This window comes from Mustelus asterias, chromosome 14, assembly GCF_964213995.1.
Source record: "Mustelus asterias chromosome 14, sMusAst1.hap1.1, whole genome shotgun sequence".
Classification (NCBI taxonomy): Eukaryota; Metazoa; Chordata; class Chondrichthyes; order Carcharhiniformes; family Triakidae; genus Mustelus; species Mustelus asterias.
In genome coordinates, this window is record NC_135814.1 from 103,187,141 (window position 1) to 103,200,008 (window position 12,868).

At 47.0% G+C, this 12,868-nt stretch overlaps 1 protein-coding gene across 1 annotated transcript in view; it reads right to left on the minus strand.

Annotated features, from left to right (window-relative positions):
- LOC144503927 (putative methyltransferase DDB_G0268948) overlaps window positions 1-11,664 on the minus strand; it is a 42,029-nt gene extending 30,365 nt beyond the window's left edge. The window contains exon 1 of the mRNA XM_078229059.1: window positions 10,971-11,664. Coding sequence (XP_078085185.1) covers window positions 10,971-11,356 — 386 coding nt within the window. The 5' untranslated portion in view covers window positions 11,357-11,664. The remainder of the gene's footprint in view (window positions 1-10,970) is intronic.
- Window positions 11,665-12,868: the final 1,204 nt, after the last annotated feature.

The window sequence follows — 12,868 nt, forward strand, 5'->3', positions numbered from 1 at the left end:
AAAATAAATGTATTATTTGGATCAGGTTTGTTAATTTTGAAAATGTACTCTTGATAGAACTGAAACTGAAAAGATAAATGGAAAGAATTATTCCTGCGTATTTGAAGTGATAATTAATCACTTGTTTATGTTCATCTGAGTGAACTTACTCCTCCGCCTCCCTGCTGAAACAAGCAGAGAACTAAACCATCCTGTCCTAGACAGGATGGGTCTTCGTGTTATAAGACTTGCAGTAATTTTAAGACATGGAGTCAAAATTTAACAGAGACGGGAGTTACATAAGGTAGAATGGGAGTGCTTGTGTAATGCTGGGAATTATTATACGGCCATAATGCATTCTAATTAAAATGTGTTACGTGGATCAACCATGAAACTGTATTAAATGACAGACGGGCTAAAAGGGAGTGCCCGCCTATAATACCAAATTAACAAATCAATATAATTAGAGAGGAGGGAAATAATGCAGTGGAATAAATGAGGTAAGAAAAGGTTGGGGAAGTGTTCGTTACAAACTGTTAGAGATTAAAGTGATACGATTTCTTGAATTTACTTACAGTTTTACAAAAATTCAGTTTTACAGAATTTACAGTTTGGAAGACAGCAGAATAAAACCGACTGTTAATCAACATTCTGTATTCTCAAGCGTTTTGCTTTCATCCCAGTTTAAGATGTTAAGTCTGAATAAATGTTGGAAGCTTCCATGTGTATCTGTGTGTTTAACAAAGTGGTTGCGTGAATGTTGTGTTGTTGTTCGCTTCACTGTTTTAATGTTGAGAAAGGAGTTAAACTTTGGAAGGACCTTGCGCTCTCTCCGTGTCTTGAAGTTGACATTATAAGAGTGTAGTTGAGAAGTAAGAAATAAGTGATTTTGTGAAAACAAATAGAAAAGCAGGAGCAAAAGAATGAGGTGAATATATTGTCTATGTGTCAGTTTAAAGTATATCAAATTAGTGAAATGAATCGTAGTTCTGCTAACCCCAAGTTACAGCAGGAGATTAATCAGTTAAAACCTCAGTTGTTAATACAGATAAAGATGTTATCATTGAGTATTTTTAATCTGAACACCATGAATTGTTGGAACTTGTGTTGCCAGTTGGTTCTAAATAACATTTGGACCAAATGAAATCAATGTTATCCAAATATAAAAATTAAATATTGCCGTTGGGATTGCATATTGTTCAAGGTTTTAGCACCTAGCCAGCTAGGAATCAAACCAAAACATTTCTAATCAAGTAACTATTGTGCTACCGTGCCACCTATTGGGTAGCACAATGGTTAGCACTGCTGCTTCACAGCTCCAGGGTCCAGGGTTCGATTCCCGGCTCGGGTCACTGTCTGTGTGGAGTTTGCACATTCTCCTCGTGTCTGTGTGGGTTTCCTCCGGGTGCTCCGGTTTCCTCCCACAGTCCAAAGATGTGCGGGTTAGGTTGATTGGCCAGGTTAAAAATTGCCCCTTAGTGTCCTGAGCTGCGTAGGTTAGAGGGATTAGCAGGTAAATATGTGGGGGTAGGGCCTGGGTGGGATTGTGGTCGGTGCAGACTCGATGGGCCGAATGGCCTCCTTCTGCACTGTGGGATTTCTATGATTTTCTATTGTTATATGTATTGTGCTTGTTATTGTTCTTAAAATGCAGGGATTCTGATCTGGAGCTCAGTTTAAAAATGGAAACGGCTTAAATTAAGAGGGTTTGGATATACCCGAGAAAATCAAATCCTGAAGAGCCTTAACCAATTTTATAATATATATTGTGTATTGATGAAACATAATTCTGTAGGAGAAAAGGCTGTTTATTCCAAACATCTAACCATTCTTTGCCATAATTTGTAATAACTTGCACAATTAACATTAACATGACAGGAAGTGAAACCGGATTACTTAAGAGAGAGAGAGGGAGAGAAATAGAGTTGGAGACTGGCTTTGCAGCCAGACTCAAAAATCTTGCAGCATTCGACTGAACACAACAGATAGATCATTCGGTTATCTGTGTTTTTAAAGAGCTGTGTCTGGCAGCATACACACCGCTGTGACCACGAAACACTGTTGTTTACCTTATGAGGCAATCTGTCTATAGAAGGATCATTTCTGCTTAAACATCGCACTTTCAAATGTGGGCAAACAAATGATTAAATTAGATATAATGTAAGAATGCATCCTATAAAGATCGGAGCTGTATGGCATGTGATTGTAATGAGGAAAGTGATGTCTTTTGATAGGATTATATCCAAATGAATGGATGTGCAAAGTGTTATTTGATTTACACTGAGTTTTCTACGCAAGGAGGGGTATGTCGTTAAATGTATAATGCACTGGCTTTTGTGGACAAAGGTATTGCCCACCATACTAATGAGATTAAGGGTTACCACGAACCGAACAACCGGATTAACCCCTTATGAGCTAATGACAGGACGGGCGATGCAATTACCAGAAAGCACCATAACAGGTGGGATTGATGTCGGTCCACTAAAAGATAAAATCAGGAGATATGTTTTGGAACTAAGCACCCAACTAAAAGGGATGCACAAATTAGTAAAAGACAGTTAGGAGATAAGAGATGCAGAGAGAGCTGGAAATGCTCCCTGACGTCCCAACAGTGGGACATCCTAGTGAAAACACTACCTGACTGTGGTAAACCACTGTTAAGCTTATTGCCTGTGTGTGTTGGACATGCCCCTGCCGGAGACTCCTCCCCCCCTTGGTCCAGGTATAAAGGTGACTGCTCCCAACCCCCCTGCCTCAGTCGCCGGACCAGTTCATCAGCATGGGTGTGCTCCAAGTCTTTTGTGAATAAAAGCCTATTTGTTCTTGCACACAAACTAGTCTTTGCTTGATTGATAGTGCATCAATTTTATTCGCAAAAAGTTTTGGGATGGAGCAGATACTAAAACCCGATAGACTCGAATTGGATCCTCAAGCCGTAGGAGCCTCTAACAGCTTCGATCACCGGCTGCGATGTTTCGAAACTTTCCTCACCGCCTCCGCCTCCGTCGTCCGGACCGAAACTGACAAGCTCCACGTGCTCCACGCCCGGGTAAGCGATCAAGTATTCTCGATGATTAGAGACGCTGAAACTTACGTGGATGTGATCGAACTTTTAAAAGGCCAGTACAACAAACAGTCTAATGAAATCTACACCAGACATCTTCTGGCTACTCGCAGACAACAGCCAGGAGAATTGGGCGACCAATTCCTGCGTGCGTTGCGAGCACTTGGCAGGGCCTGCAACTGCAAGGCCGTAACAGCCGCCCAAAACACTGAGGACTTAATCAGAGATGCCTATGTCACGGGTATCAGGTCAAACTATATCCGACAACGACTGCTGGAACAGGGTGGGCTGGACCTACAAAAGACTGTGGCGCTTGCCGACTTGTTAGAGGTGGCCTTCCGTAATCTCGAGGCCTACACCCCCGACCACGGGGGCGCATCGTGGACGCCGCAGTCGCCGCCACCCCTGTACTCGGGAGAGCCGCAGGCCTACGCCATGCCACGTCCCACCAATGACCCGACCGCTGCGGCAGTCTCCGGAGGCCCGAATTGCTACTTCTGCTGCCTGGGGAAGCACCCCCGACAACGCTGCCCGGCGAAGGATGCGATCTGCTCCGGGTGTGGAAAGAAGGGCCATTACGCGAAGGTATACAGGGCGAAGTCGACCTCCAAGCCCAGTAGCGCCGCGTACGACCCACGGGGGCCGCCATCTTGGGCGCCGGTAGCCGCGTGTGAGCCGTGCGGGCCGCCATCTTGGACGCCTTCAGCCGCGTGTGAGCCGTGCGGGCCGCCATCTTGGAGGTCGTCAGCCACGTCGCAAAATCCAACGGTGGCTTCGGTTACGCTGGACCAATCCAGGCCTCACCAACTCGCCAGGTCCATGATGGACATCGAGGTAAACGGTCGCACTACAAACTGTTTGTTTGACTGTGGGAGGACGGAGAGCTTTATTCACCCTAACACAGTGAGTCGCTACGCCCTTTCAGTGCTGCCAGTGAAATAAACGATTTCCATGGCTTCAAAGTCCCACTCGGTGGATGTCCTCGGGTACTGCGTGGCGACCCTGACTGTACGGGGCACAGTGTACAAAAACTTCAGGCTCCTCGTGCTGCCACAACTCTGCGCTGCCGTACTCCTGGGGCTAGATTTCCTGAGTCACCTTAAGAGCATCACCATGGAGTATAATGGGCCTTTTCCCCCACTCTCCGTTTGCAATCAGCAGTTCTTAGATCGCCCACCGCGCACCACCTGCAACCTCTCGACCCTTAAAGTCACCCCTCCCTCACTGATTGAAAATCTCACCCCCGACTGCAAGCCCATCGCCACCAAGAGCAGACGGTACAGTGCTGGAGACAGGGCTTTTATCAGGTCCGAAGTACAACGGCTCCTAGGGGAGGGGATCATCGAGGCCAGTACCAGCCCCTGGAGAGTCCAAGTAGTAGTTGTTAAGACTGGGGAGAAACTTCGCATGGTCATTGACTACAGTCAGACCATTAACCGCTACACGCAGCTGGACGCGTACCCCCTTCCCCGCATACCTGACATGGTTAATCAGATTGCGCAATATCGGGTGTTCTCCACCATCGACTTAAAATCTGCATACCACCAGCTCCCTATCCGTCCGGAAGACCGCCAATATACTGCCTTCGAGGCGGATGGCCGCCTCTATCACTTCCTTAGGATCCCCTTCGGCGTCACCAACGGGGTCTCGGTTTTCCAGCGTGAGATGGACCGAATGGTAGACCAGAACGGGCTGAGGGCCACCTTCCCGTACCTGGATAACGTTACCATCTGCGGCCATGATCAGCAGGACCACGACGCCAACCTCCACAAATTCCTCCACACCGCCACACTCCTAAATCTGACCTATAATAAGGAGAAGTGCATATTCCGCACACACCGCCTCGCCATCCTTGGTTGTGTTGTGGAAAACGGGGTCATCGGTCCCGATCCCGACCGCATGCGTCCCCTCCTGGAACTTCCCCTCCCCACCAACCTCAAAGCACTGAGGAGATGCCTGGGCTTCTTCTCGTATTACGCCCAGTGGGTCCCCAATTATGTGGATGAAGCCCATCCGCTCAACAAATCCACCTCTTTTCCCCTGACGGCAGAGGCCCGCCTGGCCTTCGACCGCATCAAAGCAGACATCGCGAAGGCCACGATGCACGCTGTAGACAAATCCATCCCGTTCCAGGTGGAGAGCGATGCGTCTGACTTCACCCTAGCCACCACCCTTAACCAGGCGGGCAGACCCGTGGCCTTCTTCTCACAAACCCTCCAAGGCCCTGAAATTCGACACTCCTCTGTCGAGAAGGAGGCCCAAGCCATAGTGGAAGCTGTATAGCACTGGCACCACTACTTAGCTGGTAAACGATTCACCCTACTCACGGACCAACGGTCAGTTGCATTCATGTTTAATAACACGCAGCGGGGCAAGATCAAAAATGATAAAATATTGAGGTGGAGAATCGAGCTTTCCACCTACAATTACGACATCTTATACCGGCCCGGGAAGCTCAATGAGCCCCCAGACGCCCTGTCCCGGGGAATATGTGCCAGCGCACAAATAGACCAATTGCAGACTCTCCACAACGACCTCTGCCACCCGGGGGTGACCAGGTTTTTTCACTTCATTAAAGCCCGTAACCTGCCCTACTCCATTGAGGAAGTCAGGTCTATAACCAGACACTGCCAGGTCTGCGCAGAGTGCAAGCCGCACTTCTATCGGCCAGACAGAGCACACCTCATAAAAGCCACCCGCCCTTTCGAATGCCTAAGCGTCGACTTCAAGGGCCCCCTCCCCTCTTCTGACCGCAACATATACTTCCTCAACGTCATTGACGAATATTCACGTTTCCCCTTCGCTATTCCCTGCCCGGATATGACCTCGGCCACGGTCGTCAGGGCCCTGCGCAGCCTCTTCACCCTGTTCGGTTTCCCTAGCTATATCCAGAGCGACCGGGAATCCTCCTTTATGAGTGATGAGTTGCGACAGTACCTGCTCTCCAAAGGCATAGCCTCGAGTAGGACCACCAGCTACAACCCCAGGGGGAATGGACAGGTAGAGAGGGAGAACGCGACAGTCTGGAAGGCCGTTTTACTAGCTCTGAGGTCTAAAGGTCTTCCAGTCACCCGCTGGCAAGAGGTCCTTCCTGATGCACTACACTCGATTAGATCACTCCTTTGCACAGCTACCAATGCAACCCCTCACGAAAGGATGTTTGTTTACCCCAGGAAGTCTTCCTCGGGGACCTCACTACCGTCGTGGCTGACGTCCCCAGGCCTTGTCCTGCTCCAGAAGCACGTGAGGACCCATAAGTCGGACCTCCTGGTCGAAAGGATCCAGCTCCTCCACGCCAACCCCCAATACGCCTATGTGGCATACCCCGACGGGCGGGAGGACACGGTCTCCATTCGAGACCTGGCACCCAGGGACCATGACGACCCACAACCCCACACCCCTAACCCCTGTATACAGCACGCCTGAGCCCCAGGAGCCGCCACCACGCACCCGACAATCGGAAGGGACTACAGACGACTCGAGCGACTACGGCCTGGCGCCTGAACCAACACCGCGGCCACCGGAACCGACACCACAACCGGCACTACGGCAGTTGCAGCGGCAGATCAAGCCCCCAGAGAGACTGAATTTGTAAATTTGTAATTCTGTAAATATCGTTCCACCCACCTCACCCCCGCCGGACTCTTTTTTAAAAGCAGGGGGTGAATGTGGTAAAACAATGTTAAGCTTATTGCCTGTGTGTGTGTGTGTGACAAGCCTGGGCATGCCCCTGCTGGCCCTGCCTGAGACTCCTCCCCCCCTGGTCCAGGTATAAAGGTGACTGCTCCCAACCCCCTGCCTCAGTCGCCGGACCAGTTCATCGGCATGGGTGGGCTCCAAGTCTTTTGCGAATAAAAGCCTATTTGTTCTCGCATACAAACTAGTCTTTGCTTGATTGATAGTGCATCAGTGACAAATCAGTGTTTGTACTAAAATGGGATGGGCCGTATGAAGTTATAATTAGTGGAGATACCTGTGCCTGTATAGACATAAGTGGGGAAGGTATATGGCAATATTAAGCATTAAACTCAGTTGAAAGAATATGCTGAAACTAATTGGGAAAATATGTGATATACTCCCATTACAGGAATGTACAGACAACGACTGACCTCCAAGCAAGCTGAACGGGTTCGCGGGAAGTTGCGCGCGCGCGGTATAACCTTTGGAGCATTGTATAACGGTCGCGCGGGATATTAGTAAGTGATAAGATGCTTTTCATGCTGCTTCTCATGACCCTGGCCCTGTTAGCCATAGCGGGAAAATATAGATGGAATTATGAGGGGCTTAGGATTATTATGGGCTTAGGAGAGCTAGGAGGGGGCATGAGAAGTCCTTGGCGGGTCGGATCAAGGAAAACCCCAAGGCTTTTTACTCTTATGTGAGGAATAAAAGAATGACCAGGGTGAGGTTGGGGCCGGTCAAGGACGGCAGTGGGAATTTGTGCATGGAGTCAGAAGAGATAGGAGAGGTGATGAATGAATACTTTTCTTCGGTGTTCACCAAGGAGAGGGGCCATGATTTTGAGGAAGAGAGGGTGTCACAGGCTGATAGGCTGGAGGAAGTAGATGTTCGGAGGGAAGATGTACTAGCAATTTTGAATAAACTGAAAGTTGATAAGTCCCCTGGGCCTGATGAAATATATCCTAGGAGTCTTTGGGAGGCAAGGGATGAGATTGCAGAGCCTTTGGCATTGATCTTTGCGTCCTCACTGTCCACGGGGGTGGTGCCGGAGGAATGGAGAGTGGCGAATGTGGTTCCTCTGTTTAAGAAAGGGAATAGAAATGACCCTGGTAATTATAGGCCGGTTAGTCTTACTTCGGTGGTCGGTAAGTTGATGGAAAAGGTCCTCAGGGATAGGATTTACGACCATTTAGAAAGATGCAGCTTAATCTGGGATAGTCAGCACGGATTTGTGAAAGGCAAGTCTTGCCTCACAAATTTGATAGAATTTTTTGAGGAGGTAACTAAGTATGTAGATGAAGGTAGTGCAGTTGATGTCATATACATGGATTTTAGTAAGGCGTTTGATAAAGTCCCCCATGGTCGGCTTATGAAGAAAGTAAGGATGTGTGGGATAGAGGGAAGTTTGGCCGATTGGATAGGTAACTGGCTATCTAACAGAAGACAGAGGGTGGTGGTGGATGGAAAATTTTCGGACTGGAAACCGGTTACCAGCGGAGTGCCACAGGGATCAGTGCTTGGTCCTCTGCTCTTTGTCATTTTTATAAATGACTTGGAGGAGGGGGCTGAAGGGTGGATCAGTAAATTTGCTGATGACACCAAGATTGGTGGAGTAGTGGATGAGGTGGAGGGCTGTTGTAGGCTGCAAAGAGATATAGATAGGATGCAGAGCTGGGCTGAAAAATGGCAAATGGAGTTTAACCCTGACAAATGCGAGGTGATTCATTTTGGTAGGACAAATTTAAATGTGGATTACAGGGTCAAAGGTAGGGTTCTGAAGAATGTGGAGGAACAGAGAGATTTTGGGGTTCATATCCATAGATCTCTGAAGGTTGCCACTCAAGTGGATAGAGCCGTGAAGAAGACCTATAGTGTGTTGGCGTTCATTAACAGGGGGTTTGAGTTTAAGAGCCGTGGGGTTATGCTGCAACTGTACAGGACCTTGGTGAGACCACATTTGGAATATTGTGTGCAGTTCTGGTCACCTCACTATAAGGATGTGGAGACACTAGAAAGAGTGCAAAGGAGATTTACCAGGATGCTGCCTGGTTTGGAGGGTAGGTCTTATGAGGAAAGGTTGAGGGAACTTGGGCTTTTCTCTTTGGAGCGGAGGAGGTTGAGAGGAGACTTGATAGAGGTTTATAAGATGATGAGGGGGATAGACAGAGTGAATGTTCAAAGACTATTTCCTCGGGTGAATGGAGTGGTAACTAGGGGGCATAACTATAGGGTTCATGGTGGGAGATATAGGAAGGATGTCCGAGGTAGGTTCTTTACTCAGAGAGTGGTTGGGGTGTGGAATGGACTGCCTGCAGGGATAGTGGAGTCAGAAACTTTAGGAACATTTAAGAAGCTATTGGATAGGCACATGGAGCACCCCAGGATGATAGGGAGGAAATAGCTTGATTTGGGTTTCAGACAAAGCTCGGCACAACATCGTGGGCCGAAGGGCCTGTTCTGTGCTGTACTGTTCTATGTTCTATGTTCACCCTATCTATACCCTTCATAATCTCGTACACCTCTATTAGGTCTCCCCTCATTCTCCGAGTTTCCAGGGAGAACAAGCCCAGTTTACCCAATCTCTCCTCATAGCTAAGACCCTCCATACCAGGCAACATCCTGGTAAACCTTCTCTGCTCTCTCTCTCTGGTAGTGCGGCGACCAGAACTGGACGCAGTACTCCAAATGTGGCCTAACCTGTGTTCTATACAGCTGCAACATCAGACTCCAGCTTTTATACTCTATACCCCGTCCTATAAAGGCAAGCATACCATATGCCTTCTTCACCACCTTCTCCACCTGTGCTGCCACCTTCAAGGATTTGTGGACTTACACACCTAGGTCCCTCTGTATTTCTATACTCTTGATGGCTCTGCCATTTATTGTATAACTCCCCCCTACATTAGTTCTTCCAAAATGCATCACTTCGCATTTATCTGGATTAAATTCCATCTGCCATTTCTCCACCCAATTTTCCAGCCTATCTATATCCTGCTGTATTGCCCGACAATGCTCATCGCTATCCGTAAAATGAGGGGAGGTTGCAGAATTTGGCCCAAAGATGAGGTAAGATATGGATGGTTTTGTATGTGTAAGACACCAGGATTTAACGTGTGTGAGACCCCAGGGTTTTGTGTGTGTGAGACCCCAGGATTCAGTGTGTGTGAGACCCCAGGATTCAGTGTGTGTGAGACCCCAGGATTCAGTGTGTGTGAGACCCCAGGATTCAGTGTGTGTGAGACCCCAGGATTCAGTGTGTGTGAGACCCCAGGATTCAGTGTGTGAGAGACCCGAGGTTTGGTGTGAGACCCCAAGTTCTTACATGGTGTCGCAGACACAAGCCCCAACTCACTTGGAGGAGGAGCCAAGTTGTCAAGATCTGGCAAGTGTGAATGATTTGATTTGATTTGATTTATAATTGTCACATGTATGAACATACAACAAAAAGTATTGTTTCTTGTGTGCTATACAGACAAAGCATACCGTTCATAGAGAAGGAAAGGAGAGGGTGCAGAATGTAGTGTTACAGTCATAGTTAGGGTGTAGAGAAAGATCAACTTAATGCGAGGTAGGTCCATTCAAAAGCCTGACGGCAGCAGGGAAGAAGCTGTTCTACAGTCAGTTGGTACGTGACCTTAGACTTTTGTATCTTTTAGAAGAAGGTGGAAGAGAGAATGTCCGGGGTGTGTGGGGTCCTTAATTAAGCTGGCTGCTTTTCCGAGGCAGCGGGAAGTGTAGACAGTGTCAATGGATGGGAGGCTGGTTTGCGTGATGGATTGGGCTACATTCACGACCTTTTGTAGTTCCTTGCGGTCTTGGGCAGAGCAGGAGCCCCAGACCAAGCTGTGATACTGAGAATGTGCATAAGGTAGATTGAGAAGAGGAAAGGGTTAAAATTGGGATGCGTAACTAGAAATCAGTTGAGGGATAAACTGGTTTTGGAAAGGGCCTGAGGCGGGGGTGACAAGTGAAACTAATGATCACGTTAAAGAAACTGCTGATAGGTAATTGTGGTTCTGGCTTCGGAGGGCGGGGCCTTATCAATTGGCCTTTGTCCTGGAAAGTAATCTAATCAGAAACTTTAATAACCATGTCCTTACCTGGCTATCCCTTTTTGTTCTTGAAAGTAATCTAATCAAAATATAACAATACAGCTATGCCCTTATTGGCTAACAGAAGTATGTGGATGTATCTCCGTCATGTATAACTGAAAACTGTTTTGTAAGTCGGACAGAGACTCACGAACCCATGCTGGATGCGCCTGGTCTTGCGATCTCTCCTCCGATGCAATAAAGGCGGCTTTCGGAGAAACCTGTGTCTCTTCAGTTTTTGATCCGACTTCCGAAAAACGAATTCTACAATACAACCAGAAAGAATGCTTTCTATGGTGCATCTGTAAAAGTTGGTGAGAGTTGTAGGTGACATGTCAAATTTCCTTAGTCTTCTGAGAAAGTAGAGGCGTTGGTGGGCTTTCTTAACTATAGTGTCGGCATGGAGGGACCAGGACAGGTTGTTGGTGATCTGGGCACCTAGAAACTTGAAGCTCTCGACCCTTTCGATTTCATCCCCGTTGATGTAGACAGGGGCATGTTCTCCTTTACGCTTCCTGAAGTTGATGACAATCTCCTTCATTTTGTTTTCATTGAGGGAGAGATTATTGTTGCCGCACCAGTTCACCAGATTCTCTATCTCATTCTTGTACTCTGTCTCGTCATTGTTTGAGATCCGACTAAAGTGTTGTCATCAGCAAACTTGAAAATTGAATTGAAATGTCCATCTGAGCGAACTTACTCCACTCCTGCTAAAACAAGCAGAGAATTAACCCATTCTATCCTCGACAGGATGGATCTTTGTGTTATAAAACTTGCAGTCGTTTTAAGATATAAAATCTAACAGAAAGAGGAGCGAATGTTTAGTGGGGAGTTGCTTGATGTAGAATGGGAGTGCGTGCTTAATGCTGGGAATTATTATGCTGCCATAATGCATTCTAGTTAAAATGTGTAACATGATATGCAAAGTAGTGAATAAACCACAAAACTGGAGGAGTAGGTTTGAACACAAAGCACTCCCTGTTGTAAATTTTGAGTATGGGAAGGTTGAAAGCCGTATTAGATGCCAGACGGGCTACAAGGGAGAGCCCGCCTGTAACACCAAATTGACAGATTAATAGAGATAAGGGAAACATTTCAGTGGAATAAATGAGAAAGGAAAATGAACAGAATAATAAAAGATACGTTATAGAGGAGCTGATAGTAAACAGAGGAGGGACAGAATCAAAAGTGGGATTCATTGGATACAAGAGAGATATTTAAAGGGATTCAAGGCAGTAGAACGCAGTTCAGGTGATCGCTATGGATGAAGGAACAAAGTTTTCTTAAAGGAAAGAAGAGAGATGCTTATGGGCAGTTGAAAGCCCAAAACACAGTTTGGTTTGATTTATTATTGTCACATGTACTAACAGACAGTGAAAAGTATTGTTTCTGGCGTGCTATACAAAGCATACCGTTCATAGAGGAGGAAACGAGAGAGTGCAGAATGTAGTGTTACAGTCATAGCTAGGGTGTGGAGAAAGATCAACTTAGTGCGAGGTAGGTCCATTCAAAAGTCTGACAGCAGCAGGGAAGAAGCTGTTCTTGAGTTTGGGATGATTCTGACATAAGAAAATGTGCTGTAAGCAAGTTACCTGAATAAAATGATGTTATTTAAGATAAGAACAAACAATCAAAATAAGTCATGGCCCGAGATCAGATTGAAAGATTTGATTTCTGTTTCAAAGATGTGATTACGTTATAGAATTCGGGGGGAAAAAAAGATTCCAGAGGACCGGGGGAAGGTTATTTGTGTACCAAGGCTTTTCACCGGAAAAGGGGTAAGGCAAGTATTGAAGACTTTTTAACTATTGGAGGAATTTTGTGGAAGATTATGCCCAAGTGGTAAAGCCCTTTCAGGACTCGATAAAGGGAGGAAGGGCTAGTCAGGAAAAGATAGAGTGGGAGATCAGAAACACAAAGACTTGGGAGTCATTGTTCAAGATTCTCTTAAGGTTAACATGCAGGTCCAGTCGGCAGTTAGGAAGGCAAATGCAATGTTAGCATTCATGTCGAGAGGGCTAGAATACAAGAGCAGGGATGGACTTCTGAGGCT